General features: G+C 33.8%; 1 protein-coding gene across 1 annotated transcript in view; it reads right to left on the bottom strand.

The window, feature by feature from the left end:
* The window catches only part of Usp47 (ubiquitin specific protease 47), a 572,957-nt gene that overhangs the window by 251,712 nt on the left and 303,264 nt on the right, over window positions 1–17,981 (bottom strand). The window contains exons 14-16 of the mRNA XM_090406134.1: window positions 15,523–15,602; window positions 12,979–13,030; window positions 5,398–5,471 (exon numbers count right to left, since the gene is read on the bottom strand). Of these exons, the coding sequence (XP_090262260.1) occupies window positions 5,398–5,471; window positions 12,979–13,030; window positions 15,523–15,602 (206 nt within the window). The remainder of the gene's footprint in view (window positions 1–5,397; window positions 5,472–12,978; window positions 13,031–15,522; window positions 15,603–17,981) is intronic.

Here is a 17,981-nt window from a genome sequence, read left to right as displayed (position 1 = left end):
TTTTTCAGCAGCCTCTCAAACATTTTGCCATCAGAATATAACAGAAAAGATAACTGCAATGCTGAAATGATCTTTCACATGTAAAGATAAGGATGTCATTTTGCCTCTTTGCAAAGCCTTGATACGACATCATTTGAACTACTGTGTGCAGGTCTAGTCTCTGGTTTCTGCTGTGATTCTGATACAATGGAGAGAGAGAGTGCAAAGGAGAGTGTTAAAAATGATATCAGGATTGTGGAATACTGATTATGAAGACAAATTGAGAATTTGTAGACTGCAGGCACTAGCAAACAGGAGAAAGAGGGATGATATTATTGAGGCTTACAAACTTCTGAAAGGATCATACAGAATAACAGTTGATACAGAATTTTTCATTTTTCTGGAGGATGGGGAAAGGATAAGAGGGTATCCATGGAAGCTGAGAATGAATGCCGCTAAGAAGGGGGTGAGGGCTCGATGTTTCTCTCATAGGGTGGTGCATGATTGGAATGGACTGCCATAGGATGTTGTGTGTGCAGGCAGTGTGAATGAATTCAAGAATAAGTATGATAGCTGGTGCTTATAGTATGTGGCCTACTTCAATGAGTCCCTGAATCTCTGGCAGTCTCTCTCTTAATAATAATATTTAATAATAATAACTTATTTTTACATATAAATTAGCTTTCCTAATTTTTTTTCTATATTGTCAAAGAGCACATACTGATTTACAAGTCAGGAACTTTTTGTCCACCACAAAGTTCTTATTTCCCTAACCTTGCACACAATTTTATCAAATACTTTCTTAGCTGAGTCACTGTTTTCTACATATTTTTTCAGTTAAGTTTCTAAGATGTGGCTCTTCTGATCTAACTCTTTCACTTTTCTTCAATATAGCACTGGTATATTCCTACAGTACAGCTGACAATTGTTCAACTCAGATTATTTTGAAGTAACATTTTCTTTTAATGGGAAGCTCATTTGTATCCTGCTGAACATCAGGTACTGGTCAATTCCCTGATATTACTATAAATAATAGAATAAAATTCTTTTCCCCCTTTTAATTTCTTGCATTTCTTTCTAAAGTAATTTATTCATATCTTTAAACTGGAATGGGTGTTAGTAACGAGTAGTCTGTGTTATCAGTCAAAATCTTGAAAAGACTTGACATATTAGCTCTCCTCTTTTCCTAAAATTTTCTCAAATCATTTCTATATGTGTAGGATACAATTCCTTCCAATTCCATTTCTATTTTATTTATATCAGTTGTTTTCTCTAATAACTCAAATTCTACAACTTCTTCCCTATTATAGCATTCCGTGGGACCAAAGGCAAAAGAAAGTCTTACTATCCAATTTGGCATTATTTCACTTGAAATTTACTCTTATTTAAGAAGTTAATGTTTAGTGTTGAATACTATTACTATCCCTCTTCTTCTTCCTTAATATATCATATTATTTAGGACTTTGCCTACTTTGATCTTCTCACTTTAAGTATCACAAATTATGTTTGCACAGTGTTTTTGTATTTCTTCCACGTTCCCCTTGTTTTCCATTGATATTGTCTATTTTCATTCCTGTTGAAGGTGTTCTAATAACTCATGTTTCCTGATTTCATGTTGAAAAAGGCATGCCATTGTGTAGTTGGGTGATGCAATCAGCTGCTGTAATAAACCGATTATGTTGTACTATACCATCATTTTGGCATCCAAGTGGATAATGATTTTAGCTAGAAACCCTAAGTTAGCTCTGTGCATTCGTTACTGTCTATGTGAAGGTTTCCTTCCAGCAATAATCTATACAGCTTGAACATTAAGACAACTCTCCCTTTTATTCTGAAAATGTTTATATAAATATGTCACACCATACTGGCAATTTTATATACAGGTTGCATTGGATTTTCAAGTATGCCTCTCAAACTGGATTTTACATCCTGAATAACACTTCATTAGTACCATAGTGTAGTGTTGTTTAAAAACCTGTAGCAGAAACACAACTTATAGATATATAAATAAAGCAACCAAAACTTCCACATTTACAGACTACTCATATCATTCCAACTTTCTTTGAAGGGGTAAAAAAAAAAATAGCTCCGGCTTTAGATATTCACTATTATTTGTTGGACTGGATGAGTGGATAATGCTTCCGCTCTCCATTCAACAGGTTGTGGATTTGAATTCTACTCTCTGTGAATATTTAGGTGGGTAGATAAATTTCATTGCCCACTGTGAGATCACCTTTGCCTTATTAATAAGTATCTCAGCAGGGTGTCTGGATTATCTAATCCTTAGCCTATCCACAGTGCTAATGTATGATAGGTTTACAATCTTTCATAGGTGGAATTCGCATTAAATAAAAAAGTAATTTATATCCATTACTGCATATTATATGCCTCTCCAAGTTTCAAGTTATACCTTCAGCTAACAAGCATGAAAAGTCAAAAAAGAATTGCAACCTTTCTGAAACCATTTTGATTCACTATTCATTTTCCAAATAAAAGTGCTCTCATTTTTAACCTTCAAGTTTGTCAATTTCATCTCCTATCTACGAACCATACTGACCTAAGAGGAACTCTAATGATTTTCTTCAATTCAACATTCGTTTCACTTTTCCCCAATTATACAAGAAAAAAATGGGATGAATTAGGAAAGACTGTTTTCTCAATTCTTCATATTCATTTGATATTTACCCTAGAGCAGCAAGCAAGCCAACATTCAATAAATTCCACAAAAAAAAAAAAAGAAAGAAAGAAAAAGGTGATAAAAGCTATTAAAATCGAATACTATTAATTACACTTCAGTGCTCTCAAAAATCATGGAGAAGGTCATCAACACCCAACTTCTTCACCACCTGAAGGTCCATCAGCTAAGTGTGAGTAGCAATGTGGGTTTTATAATTCTTAATCCACAACAGGTCTATTAGCCATCATTCCTCACCTTTGGATAAAAGCCAAAGAAAAGTGTGGAAAAACTAATGAGGTTATCTTGACCATTTCACAGCACTTGATCAGTTCCAGCAAAGATGGCCAATCTCCAAACTATAATCTTGTATGCCTTCTGCCCTTTGGAACTGGGTTACCATTTTCCTCTGCAGTCGTTCCCAATGTTGTGAATGGTGAAGAAATCTGAGTAGAGTAACCCATTTTTGAGAAACCAGCTGAAGAAACACTTTTGCCCACTCTTCTTCTTATAGTACATAAATGATTTCTTTTACTAACCACAAATCCTATCCATCATTTTGCAGATAACAGTACACTCCATTCTTCTTCTTCTTCATTTGACATATCTTCTAGAATACAATCACTTCAAGGTCTTTAATAATCAACACATTTGTTTTCTTAGGCTGACTTACATTTTTAGACTTCCTGGAGCAAACATCGCATCCATAGCCTCTAAAAAACTAGGAGTATTTTTCTGTTCAAGAACTACTTCTCACCTGTATAACTTGCAGTGTTGGGTACTTCCAAATCTGTCTAACTCTGAAATATACTCTTCCACACATTGGGGATAGCGCACCAAAAACCTCTTTACGCTTGCTGCTAGCCACAACAAGACCATAAGATTATCTCGTGCCACCTCTTTTACATATTAACTTTCTTACATATTAACTCTAATCACTTTCACACTTATTCCGTTGAAGCAGAAAGAGGTATAATGCTGAAACATTATATACCCCTTCTCTAGGTATTTTCATTTGTACTGTTCTGCCTCTACTTTCTTCTAAAACTATAAGAACACGCATAGTTTCTGATCAACAGCTATTCAATGTCTGATCAAAATCTACTGAAACAACATCATTCTTTCCATCTACCTCTCATTCTGCTGTCTTCACAAAACCACAGCTTTCAGCTATTCAAAAAAAGTTCAAACACAGTTAATATTCTCTTTAGGTTTTGCAACCTTTTCCTATGTGAGATCACACACACACACACACACACAGTAAATCAGTACTGTAATTTAGCATGATAAGATTTTTCTAAATTTAATGGCAGCAAGAAGTAGTAAAATGGTATGCAAGAAAGAAAGAGTATATCAAAGTGACATCACAGATTCACAAATTCTTCATTTCACTGAATGCTTGACAGGAAGACTTCAGACAGGAAGATGAGGAAGCAGTAGAGAGGATTTACAGGTGAGTGACCAAGATGGTGAGTGGCCTGTGGAATGTTCCCTATGAGGATAGATTGAGAATGTGTGGATTGCAGAAGTCAGTTGATAGGAGAAAAAAAGGGGATATGATAGAAACATTTAAGTTGCTTAAAGAGTTTTATAGGATAGATGCAGGAGAAATGTTTCAGCACTTGGCTAGAGGAACCATGACAAGGGGATTATACCTGGAAGTTGAATAAAGGTGTGGTTAGTAAGGGGGGGGGGGGGCTGAGGACTAGATTTTTTGCTTGGAAATTTGTGAATGAGTGGAATGGGTTACCAGAATCAGTTGCAAGTGCTTTGTCTGTTAGTGGGTTCAAGGAGAGGTATGGTAGATTGTGTGGATAGATTTGGGTCACTATAGAGGTGCCCGTATAATAATAACAATAATAATTTTGATGCTCTAACATGAAGCGAGAATCCTTTTAATTATTTTTTTTTCATAATCACTGATCAAATAACAGAAACTCTAGCTTACATATAACAATGTCTGTAATGATGTCAAGTGTCAATCCTTCATGTCCTGCACTCTCATATCTTCTTAGTATAGCAAAAAAATAGTCAACCTCATTTCAAAACAGATTAATTAAATCCTTTAAGATAAGCAGAAAAACAGCTCTGAACAAGAATGAAGTATAACTAACACGGCAACAGTTTTCACAGAACGTTCCTTGTACACAGAACTGCAATGTGTTAACCAAAAATGGGAAATTTTCGAAAATCATGTAGCAACTGCATTTAATGTGAAATCACACAAGTTGACTGTGCGTGATTTGAGATATATGTAATGCATAAAAGAAATTCACTATAATAAACTATTTTTTGATTTCTGTGGGTTCATTACAGTGAGGACAGATGCAAATGAAAACTATTATCCTTCTGGTACTCATGAAGAAAACTTAAAAGAAGCCATATCTAGTGCTACACAATGTTCTGATGATAAGCAATGCTTTAAATGTAAAACCAGTTTTCTGATAGCACACCTTATTTTATTACAGTCACTAACAAATGTTGGTAAATTTTAAGGACTGATGTCTAATAACTGGGGATTGAAAAGAAAAGAGAAATGCATATCTGTCTGCCTGTTATAAAACAACCACTGGTTTTGGTTGTATTAGTGATGAGTGCAAATTTGTATCAGAAAAATAGAAGCAACTTTATTTTTTTTTAATTTTTTATGATAACAAGTAAAAGATAATTAACTGACCCTCCTTTGTATTTTACATAAATATTTTATTGATATGGTGAATATTAAAATTAAAGTTAATACTTACCTGCAATATGCACTGGAATAGTAACCTCTAGTAGGACCACCTCCATATGTCTTTCTAATATCATCATATGTAATCTAGGAATAATTGTTTAAGGAGAGAAAAGTTAGTAAATCAATTAGAACAAAGAATTAAACATTAGAATTATACACTTAGAACACATCTTAAAAAACACTATAATTAAAATTATTCTTCAATAATCTAAAGGTGTTCATCCTCAGCTGATTGAAGAATAATACTTACATGCCAATATTATGCATTATATGCATAACACTGAAATGTAATGTTAATCCTACACAAGAGGTAAAACCTCAAACCCACATCATTATGTAGGGAAGAAATTAAAAGAGAGAAGGTACCTTTGCAGCTGTTTTTCATAGCCAGAAGTTGTAATCCTCAGGAAACATTGTATGCAGAAGGCAATTCCAGAGATGGAATGAAAAAGGAGGATGAGAATTCACATCAGTGAATTTTCAGTGTGAATGTATGTGAGACACATCTGCTAGCATTTTAACAGGGTAGAGGAAAGTGCAGAAACAGTGGACACCAGTTTCACTTGAATAGCATCCATGCAAGTACATATGAAAAAAGGCATAAGACAGTAAAAGAATGTGAGAAAGCAGCTGCAATGAACCCATGGGAGAGGACATCAAGTAATGCCAAGCATAAGCATGAAGTTACTTTATGATTGTGCTTGCTCATGGAGGATCATGCAATTTGAAATATTGCAAGATATTTGATATTTCAATATTTGAGCACTGTATGGTTTGTCAAAGGAAGAGAAGCAATGAAGTGCACTATCAAAAGCAAAATGATAAGTAGAATTTCAGGTTAGTTATTCTTGCCAAATCTGACCATACATACATTGGTCTACATTTTCTTCTCTATAGATAAACCTTCTCCCCTTCAAACTCTGCTCCAACCAAATAAACAACTCTTGCCTTCATTCTTTACTCTACATACCCCCCTCAACCAGTATCCAACCGTGCTATCCAAATCTAGTATCTAGTTAGACATGCTACAGCAGTTCAAGATAAAAACTCAGCATATCTTAAATGGTCAAAATTAAAAAAAAAAAAGCTTTGCACTTAGCCTACACTAAAAATCAATCTGCAGATTGTCATTATGCAATTCTAACAAGTTCCTTTCCTTCCTCTTATCAACTTTCTGTCCTTCCATGGTACTAACACACTATAGGTTGAACAACCTCTTGTGTATGGGATTACCATAAAAACTACTAGTCCCACAAAATCAGAAAAATCATCAGCAATAAGCACATCTAAACTAGACCATGCCGAATGTAGAAAACTTGTCTTGTGCTCAAATGGCAGTTGTCTTCTGGTTTTTTGCTAAGGCTATTTGAGTGTAATTTCTACCCATCTATGCTTCTGCCTCTCTCACATCTCAATGATACCATCGACATCACCTGATTATAAGGTTGATCTCTTGGAATTAATCTTCTCCTACAAGTATATAACAAAGAAAATTGCTACTCACTTTATTACAAACAACTCACCACATACACACTCCTCTGATCTTTTGTCAAGAAGACATGAGACAAATCTTAAACAATAAGGCTTCTGGTAATGATAGTGTCAATCCATTCTAAAAAATTGTGCCCAGGTTAACAACTATCCTATATCACCTGCACAAGTTGTCATCTAGATACCTAACAAGCAAGTTAGCCTTTATCAAGTCTGTCTCTTAAAAAAGGAGAAGAGTTAGTTGTCAGACTATTATCTCATTGTCCTAATTCTGATACTATCAAAAATAATGGTGAAAGCTATTAACACCACTAATATTTTTCATGTGCTATCTCTAAGTAACTGTACAAATTCCATTTCGCCATGTGCCCTTTCCTGCTTCAAATCTATATCACTATAGTTGAAGTCTCCCAAGATAATTGCTTGGCCTGCACTTATTGTGCTAATCTGCTGATGCATGTCATCCACGTTTTCTTCTAGATCCCCAGGTCTATCGCAGCAAGCAACTATATATATTTTGTCCTATTCGCCTCTATTTCACACCAAACAGCTTCAAATGAATTCCATCAAATCTACAAACTTCTATTTTTGTTGGTTGAAATTATTCAGCTATCATTAATAATACCCCTCCTCCTGCACTATTTCTACTATCTTCTCTGAAAATACAATACCTATTACATTCTATCCCTGTAGCTACACCATTCTCTGACAACCAAGTCTCGCTGATGCCAATGATTTTTGGCCAAGTTGAGCTGACCAATGCTAAAATTACTCTTCTTTATTTCTGATACTTAAGGTATTTGTGTACGTGCATCGTTTCAATACCCCCCCCCTGGGCCCACAGTTACCCTTACATACTGTCATTAGCTGCCCATTTAGATTTAAAACCTAGAAAACTGCACTCAGCTTTTCATATTCATTCCTGCATTCATACATATCTATCACAGGGATGGCTAGATGCATGCTTGATCGCTTCCTCCCTAATATCTCTAGTTTACCTGGTTTTGCAATTCAAAACTCTCACTGAACAATACTTTCTCCAAGTGCTTAACTAACTTCAAAACCATTTAAGTGGAGCTCATCAAGCACACACAGGTCCTTATATCCATCAAATTCACTCCACACATCTATAAAGTGCACACCATTCTGTCTACACAAACCTCATTGACAATCATGGCCCTTCTCAATTCTATCATATCATACCAAGGAAGCAGACTCACAATCTTTACTTTACATTATTAGCGATGCAATTATGCATCTATTCCCACTTCTATGAACACTAGTTCATAGACGCGGGACTAGATGTAACGTTCATCATCATCAAATACCTAACATGTGCCCTCAAGGGGTATACAGGATAGTATGATAGCACTACATGAAAAAACTTATATCATTACTAACTTCCTATCAACAATTTTCTTCCAAATCAATCTGTTATCTGTCAAGACTTCAACATTATCAGATCTTATATTTCTGTCTTCTAAGGCACATTTTACTGCATCAATCCACCTATATCTTGGTCTTCCTCTGGGTCTTTTTCCTACCAACATTTCCAGGTTGGCAGAAAAAAGACCTAGATGAGAACACTTGTTTCGCTAATCTTTCCTCTTCCATTCTGTTTGAGTGACCATACTACCTGAGATTAGCTCTGTTAACATAGTCCTGGATACTAACAATGTCAAGTTCTTTCCTAATATCCTCATTTTCAATATGATATTGCCATTGATGGCATCTGTTCACACACCTAATCTTTCTCAGGACTGGAATATCTGTTGTCGTTAGTCTTTGGTCAAATGTTTTATTTCTAACCCAGCTCTCAGCTGCTATTTGACTACTTTCTCTCTTATTCCATATAAATTTATTCAGCTGACTTCCTACTATACTAGCTTTGCTAATTCTGCTGTCTGTTTTCAAATTTAATTTGCCATCTTCACTAACAGCTAACACCACTACAATGAAATGATGCATTATAAGGAATAATTTTAAAGTCCCAGCCTAAGTCCTATAGCAGCAATGATCTTTTAAGCTAACTATTATAAATTGTAAAAGCTCAAAACCTTCATGACAGCAAACTGAATTTCCTGGCAAATGATAGCTATAAGCAGTTGACAAAGTTTATGTATGGTAGAAACTATACATAAACAAAGGAAATGAAAGGAAGTCATACTTTTTCATAATAAAATAAAGGACTGGAAGTAACTAAACATAAAGAACACAATGTATATTATACTTGACAAAAATAATTTATATTCTTGCTTGAATCCTATTCCTAAGCATAAGAATAAGTGTGAAGTACTTCAGGACTTGTATACTTTTACACAAGGGCTGTTGATTTCACATTAATTGCTTTAGTATTCCATAATGCATAAAACATTATAGGAGGATTACTATCCAGGCTAATTTTAACCTTTACTGAGGCCTCATTGGTGGGAGCCCAGAACCAAGAAGATAACAAAGTTAAATTAATGCAGAAGTCATATATTTCCAAAAGAACAAACACCAAACAAAAATAAGGGAATCAGAAGAGCATGAAATTATAAAAATGAAAATATGGACTTAACGATAAATGAAATAGTTTAAATTTCGAAACATTAAGTTAGCTTCAGTTAATCTTGAATTCTTCATATTGAAGATTTGCTAAAATCTGCATTAAAATAATAAATTCTAAATCAAAACAGCTTTTCACTTTATGGATAAAGGCTCTATCAAACAGAAAATGAGCTGCTACCTACACAAACTTCATAACTTTTAACTGACTAAACTTTGAATTAAAGAAATACTGTATATAGTGCCAGAGTTCTTTAATTTAAAGATTTAAGAGAACATTATCATATACCAGTTTTCCATGATTGGTCTCTGTCCAATAACAAAGCTGACCTGTTCACAGCAGCTAAACCAATTGCTTCTCCCCCCCCTTCCCTTTAAGAGCTGACTAATGTTCATAACTTGTGTCCTCTCCTTTGTAAGTGGAGATGACAATTATAAAGTTGACTGATTGCTGAAGTTTTCAAATTTTTGATTTTAATAGTACAGTCTTCAGATATTTAATTCATTATGAAGTTTAACATAAGTAATATTAATTTAAGCTAACTTTGCATTTTTAAATTTAAACATCAATTCCACACTTTCATTTTCATAACAGCATACTCTTCTAGTTCTCAAAGGTGTGCCTCACATTACTGTTTTCATTTGTACTTTTCATGCTGTATACTTTATGTTTGGTTCCTACCAATTCCACTATATATGAATTGCCATCATTTAATATGTTCTGATTCCTCCTCCCCCTTTTTTTCCCCTATTTCTCTGCAATTTCCTTTGTTCTGTTTCATAAGATATCCTCTGTTCTATTTCCGATAACTTCATTATCACATGGAATGGCGTGGGCAGCAGGATACCAATCTAATTAAATTATAAGATGTTTATTAACTGGCTTATATTTCACTGGATTTCTACCCAGCATCTTCAGAGTTTGATGTTGTAATACTGTTAAAATAAGTTATAAATAACATCCAACACGTCAGCTTGTCTATTAGATTTTTATTCCCTAAAACTCATCATAACAAATCATGAATGAGCTATAACAATTTCTCTGTTTCATAGGAATTCACTATAGCAAGTATCTGCTATATTAGAATTTGGAATATCAAAACAAATCAAAATCATCTACTTAATTTCAAAGGAAGCCAAAATGTTCAGTGTACTCTTTTTGGGAGAAAAAAACTAGGGGATATTTTAGCATAGCTATAAAGTACAATACAATACCAAAGGGCCAACTTGAAAATAAATGTGACTTCCTAAAATTATTCTTTTATAATAAATATTTCAGCTGATAGTTATGTACTTCACATATTGTTTATAATATGTGAAGAAAACGGATGTTTCCACAGTGATTAATCATCTGAATATGTTGAGAAATCATTTGCTGGTCGTTTAAATGAGAGTACAGTTAACTGAAGGTACACTCATAACTTATTTCAATGGTTACAATACCAAATGAACTAAATTATAAAAAAAAGATGTTTATTGTTTATATTTCACTGGGTTTCAAACCAGCAGCTTCAGAGCAAAACAGCATTACAGTTATTGTGTAACAAGTAAGTGAAACAATTCAAACTGTAATGTACAAAAGATCTGAAATCCTAATTTGGCACTCTCTAATGGTGTATAAAAGAAGAATTACAGTTGTAAGAGTTGATCTTAGGATAACAGCCTCCCAAATTTTTGGCAAATTAATGCAGCCACACTTGTTAATGTAAGGAGAATGCTTCATAGCCATTGTTGACTCTAAAAATAATCTTTCTGATGTAACACCTTCATGGCACACGGTTTTCTTCCATATAAGCCTGTGTAAAAGGATGTCTAAAGCATGGTCTGCCAGTCAAACTTGCCATAATAATGGTAGAGAATGTGTTTCTTATGCTTCAAGAGGAATGTTAACAGATTGTTCTGTCTGTCCATAGTAGGACAAGTCACAAGGAACTTCATACACTCCACGATATGCTAGAGCTGGGTTTCTCAAACTTCTCCTACAAAGGAACACTTCAAAAATCCTGAAATTTTAATGGAACATCTTAGTTAGAGTCGAGTATCATCAGTCTCGTATTCAATGTAAAGCTAAGCGCACGCTATCATCACAGCAGGCTGTATCGCATCACAAAAATGCAACAGCACACACACTACAAGTGTGCTGGGTCATAGTGCATCGCATTGGCCTTGCTTGTAACTGCACATTTCCTAGAATAGATACTTCTGTACTTCATTTGTGCTTGGGGGTGTCAACAACTGCAGGTGGCTGAGTCAAGGCCAGCGTGCCCTGGCCTTAATAGCACAATCGACATGCAAAGTGAAGAGCACCTGATTTTCAAACAAGTTTGAAGTTGCCACAGCATTTAAAACCATTCCAGGCTCATTTTAATTTTGATAATTTTTCACGGAACACCAGTGTTCAGCAGAACATAGTTCGGGAAATGCTGTGCTAGAGGATGGAATATGTCATAGGAGAGTGGATTAGAGTAGCTAATTTGACATGTGTTTTAAATATTATATTTTATTAGTAATTTGGTTATCTTTTCAGATGCACCTCGGACATAGGAATAGTGGTGTTTTGTTCTTGTGTGTGTTTAAGGAGCGGAAAATAGGACAGTCATGTAGTATTTTATCTATTTTGAAGGAACTATGGCTATTGGCCATGAAAGTATGGTGAAGATAGTTATGTGGTGAGAGCTGCACCATTAGAACAAAAAGCTCCAGCTCTGTGTTTAAAGTGCTTTTAGAATACTATACTACTGAGCTGGATGATGATGTGATTGTGATGGATAAATATAGTAAACCATCTGAAAGGTGAGTGGCTTATGTGTCAAGAAAATGCAAACAGATTCTTTTTCTACTGTGAAATGAATAATTTGGGAGACTGTTATCCTAAGATCAATTCCTACAGCACTTATAATACTTCTTTTTTTACAACATTAGAGGGCACTGAATTAGGACTTGAGTTCTTTTCTCTGTTACAATTTGGATTGTTTTATTATTATTATTATTGTCATGTGAAAACTAATGTTGTTCTGCTGTGAAGATGCTGGTTTGAAATCCAGCTAAATACAAGCCAGTTAATAAACAGTTTTTTTTTTTTTATCATTTAGTTTGTTTGGTGTTGCAATACCATTAAAATCAGTTATGAATAATGTCCATACCTAAGCTTGTCTATTAAACCAAAGATACAGTTACGCTGTGCTACATCAGACAGCATGCTGGCCGATTCAACAACTGCTCAACTGAGTGTTTAGTTATTTAACATAAAAAAATTGCAAGATTACTGTGTGTCATGGGTGAAAGTCCAATGTTCCAGTTTAACAGCTAAGTATGTATCCCTATTACATAAGCATAGGAAGAATTCTGAGGGCCTACCCAGAATTTTAAACTGGTAGCTCTACTATCAAATAGTAAAGCCAAGGTTGATCTTTTCACAAATCATATTTAGCTTAAATTTTTAATTTTATTAAACTAGAAAACTGATTCTGACACAAGTTATACCACTGCCAATCTGTTGTAAATTAGTAAAATGTACTTATGTATAAAGAGCAAAATATTTACTATTGCCAACCTGTGTAACTTGGGCATCATTGAAACAGTACCATTGTCCATCTTGAAAAGACCTGGAGGATTAAAATAATTTTAATCAAAATGAAAATTTAGAAGAAAAAAAAATCATTTTATATGCAGATTTCATTTATATTTTTTTTTATAGCAAACATCTGACTAAAATCTGACTTTTGAAATATTAATCTCCTCCTCCCCAAAGGATAAGTTCAAACATATAACATATAGAAGGCCACAAAATTTCAGAGTGATAGACCCAATGGTTTACCAATCTGAAATTTATATGATATCATATTATTATTATATCATACCTCCAGGGAGTCCAAAGACTTATCGAGGGAGGGCATCAACTCTACAACTCTTTGTCTCACTACTCCACCAACCTTCATCTAACACCAACGCTATCTACCACCACTAGTGCTTTCCCAGACAATCACAAACATTCAAAACAAAACATACATTCGAATATATGATATATTAGTTATGGTGTTAGGCTCTAACATGATAATGTTAATATAAAAGCTGTAAATGAATGAATTATTCTTCCCTTTATATGTTAGACTAAATGGACTGTCAACAGCATCTCTATTCTCCAATAAACAAGCTGTTTATTGGAGAACAGAGATGAACTTTATGAAAGACTCAAGGAGGTAGATGACTTTGTCACCTGGTGTGAGACAATTATACATGTCTGAAAAAGAGGTGAATTCTGCCTGATCAAGAGATGCAGGCAGAATCGCAAGAGGTGCTCAACACTCACACCTGGAAGTCCTCAGTTACACCTGAGGACTTCCAGGAATACATGGAATCATAGAAAAACTGTGACAGAAACTAGGAGTTAGGGTCAGTGATTTTTTTTTTTTTTTCTGGTCAAATTCCCTGAACTTTTTGGTAGTGTCTCATATAAGGAAGGTGTGAGCAAGGGGAGCGAGGTGTTTCTGTGGAGTACGGTGGCCTTTTTTCCATACTATCTTGCATACCTGCACAATATAGTATGTAAAAAAAAAAAAAAAAAAAAAAAAAAGTCACTTTACTCCAAAGAAGCAAATTCACAAATGAAAGACTGTTCCAGGAATCAGCCTCAGCCTTAAAGAACTATCCCAATATGGGTGTATAAAACTATCTCATCAAAAATGTCATCAGGTGAACAAAGTTTGTGTAGCTCCAGCAAAGTTCATATTTTGATAATTAGGTGGAAGCAACCACTTGTTTTTATGAAACTATCTACTTACCACTATACATTATGCTTAACAATCAATGCACACTTTGAAAATGGAAGTGACACTGAATCCGCAATACCTAACAAGTAGGAAGTAAGTTTGGTTATTTGGTGAAAAGCAGTGAAAAAATATATATTCCTTTTACAGTTTTATTCAGCATGTTTGCTTTATGAGTATAAATGGGCACAAACACTACAGAAGATATATATGGCATTCAGAAAAGTTACACTGAACACACAATAAAACAACAGTTTCAAAATATCTATACCAGGTGATGCATCGTGGTGTGTGGGTGTGGGATAGAACACAGCTGTATCATTCGTTCATTGATAGCTTTTGCCTTCTAGACCAAGCTAAGAAGACTACTTGGCAAAACTGCTGAGGTTTTGCTTTCCTTCAAGGTGATGTGAAGCTCACATGGTGAAAATTATCTGAGATTAGTGTCACAGACTTGGTATCAGATTTTCTTATTTCTGGTTAATCATGTAATCAAAACTTTTAAAACAAAGTTAAATGATTATTTTCAGCTTCAAAAAGTTTTAAATGACCAGAAATTAAAAATTACTGGTTATGAAGAAGTCTATTTTTTTTTTTTTTTCAAAATAAGATGCTTACACCTTCTGTTCAAAAAGAAACCAAACTTTTCAAAAATAGAAGAAACTAGTGGCACCACCTGTTGTATCTTTTTGTTGTCGAAAGAGGCAACCTTCATTAGTGTTGTGTCAACTGTTTATGACATTTGTTTCATTAGAAGCCAAGTTATAGTGCCAAGAGTAACAGTGTGTTTTGATGAACGGTCAGAAAATGAGTTTCAAACAGAGAGCTGTGATTGACTTTTGTGTTAAACTTGGTAAAAGTTTTACCAAAACGCATCAAATGCTTCAAAAAGCATATGGTGATGAATGCTTATCCCATACTCAAGTTTACAAGTGGTTTAAGCGATTTCAAAGTGGTCGTGAGACGCTTGAGAACGACAAAAAGTCAGGCTGTCCAAAAACTGGCCTGAGCGAAGTTAACATCCAAAAAGTGTGCGATTTCATCAAAGAAAACCTGAAATCGTCCATGAGATTGATTGAAGATGATTGGGGATTCTAAAATCAACTGTTCATGGGAAAAGACAATCAAATTTTAATGAAATGTTTTGATTTAATCCTAAATTTAGAACAGCAAACTTTTTTTTTTTGCTAACATGATAATACACACATATTAGGTTTGCTTACTTAGGCATAATACTGAAGTTTTAATGAATGATTTTGATTTTATCCTCAATTTAAAACAGCAAACGTTTTTTGCTAATATTATAATAAACATATATTAGGTTCACTTACTTAATATAGGCATAATAATGGCCACCATTGGCACTACCAGAATGTACCATTATTGAAAATAATTCATATATATAAGGCCCCTGAAAAAAAAAAAAAAATAAAGTTTATTCATTTCCATTTAGAATATAAATAATCAAATCAAATGAAAAGTATAAATATTTCATATTGAAAATAACAGTACATCATCATCATACATACAAGAATCAGTTTAAAAATTAAAATCGGTTGCTGCATGGTAGAAATTAATATTAAAAATAAGTAATTTTTGTTATTTATATAAGACTGAGAATTTCCCAAAACTACTGGAAAAGAGAAACAATTATTCAGATTCAGGTTAGGCCGATGTAAAAGGCTTCACAACTTTCTTTGAAAAGGCATTCATATTTAAAACTACTTCTATGGAGAAGAAAGGCTTTTTCTATGCTGTGCCAGACCAAACTTTTGAGGTATCATGTATTCAATGTAGTACTGATGCTCATTAATTATTTTTTCTACAGAATACCCAAAGTATTTTTTTATTGTACAATGAAACCTGGAGAATTCATGACTAAACAAACACACAAAATAACCACAGTAATAAGTTTTAATAAGTAAATATTTCATCCTATGTATCTTAGGACATTGTCAGTATAGTTAATTCAAACAATAGTATTGTTTGAATTAACTGTACTGACGACGTCCTAAGATACTTAGGATGAAATATTTGCTTATTAAAACTTATTACTGTGGTTATCATGTGTGTTTGTTTAGTTACCCAAAGTATGTCAAATTACATTGACAAAGGATCCGATAAATGTCAGCTAAAGATAGAAGCAACAGTTTTGTAGATGTTTCATATTTCTCATACATGTGAAGTTCCATATGAGAATTTCGGTGATGGACTGCTATTTTCAGTATGAAATATTTGCACTTTTCATTAAAGTTTATTACTGTGGTTATCAAGTAATTTTTGTTGTTTTAATAATGTGGGATATTCTACACATTAATATGTTAAAATAACAATTACTTTCATATAAAATCATTATGAAATTAACACAGAACAGATAAGAATAAACATGGTAGATATAAATTTGAATACAACCATGATAAAAGAGAAAAGTTTCTTTTAGCAGTAACTTATCACTAATGTTAGCAAAAGTTAACTGGTTATGTTTAAACTAACTGTTATTGCTAAATAAAAGTTACTACTTTTAAACATGACTTATTTTACTCATGTTAATAAATAATAAATAGTAAATAATAATATTTGGTTAACCGATCAAGTGTTGATCAATATTTTATTAATTAACTGGACCAACTAGTTTTGCCACACTTATCTGTTGGCTTCTTCAGGGCACTAACATATAGGTTTAAACACTCTCACAATTATGCGTAACTGCAAAACTGACAAGAATAAAAACTGACTAGAATAATTACAAATTACAAATAATTACAAATAATTACATATTCCACAAAACAAAACTTCTCATCACTGGATAAAAGAACTATTCGTGATTTAAAAAACAACAAAGACATCATAGTACTTAAAGCAGATAAAGGAAACAGTACTGTGATACTGAACTCAAAGGATTATGAAGACAAAGTTAACCATCTACTTTCTGACTTGTCTGTTTACCGTCTTTTAACAAAAGATCCAACATTAAAAAATCACAATGATACCAACGAATTACTACGCAATTTATCTAACTGGCCAACAGACTTGATTAAAAAACTAAAATCGATGCATCCTTTAACTCCGAGACTCTATGGAGTTCCAAAAGTGCACAATGAGGGTATTCCTTTACGCCCAATCGTTGATGCAATCAACTCGCCCACCTACTTATTGTCAAAACATCTCTCAAAACTCCTACAGCAATACATCCACAACTCAGAGAGTTACATCAAAAACTCTGGACATTTCGTAGAAAAGCTAAAAAACATTAAGATATCGGATAATGATCTTCTAGCCAGCTTAGATGTCACCTCTCTCTTTACAAACGTTCCCGTAGTAGAGGTCATTGACATCTTAAGTACCTTATTCCCACAAGATATAACCGTATTGTTTGCTCACTGCCTAAACTCCAATTATTTTTCTTGGAAAAATAAAATCTATCAACAGTTAACAGGCTTGGCAATGGGAAGCCCACTCTCACCTTCATGTGCTGACCTCTTTATGGAAGACTTAGAAAACAAAATCCTATCACAAATTTTTCCTATACCTAAAATTTGGTTTAGATACGTGGACGATATCTTCATCATATGGAACAACAACAAAGATGACATATATGATTTTCTCAAAAAGATCAACGCTTTCCATCATTCTATTAAATTTACTCTGGAACTTGAAAGAGAAAAACAACTTCCGTTTTTAGACATCTTAATCAAAAAACAAACTGATGGCAGTTTAAATCTATCGGTCTACAGAAAACCAACCAATACAGGTCGCTACCTACATTTTAACTCCTCTCGCCACATATCAC

This window comes from Typopeltis vanoorti, chromosome 16 (assembly GCF_054136105.1).
Source record: "Typopeltis vanoorti isolate ZY-2024b chromosome 16, IOZ_Tvanoo_1.0, whole genome shotgun sequence".
NCBI lineage: Eukaryota > Metazoa > Arthropoda > Arachnida > Uropygi > Thelyphonidae > Typopeltis > Typopeltis vanoorti.
Note: the sequence above shows the minus strand (reverse complement) of the source record. Positions and strands in the feature narration are given on the sequence as shown.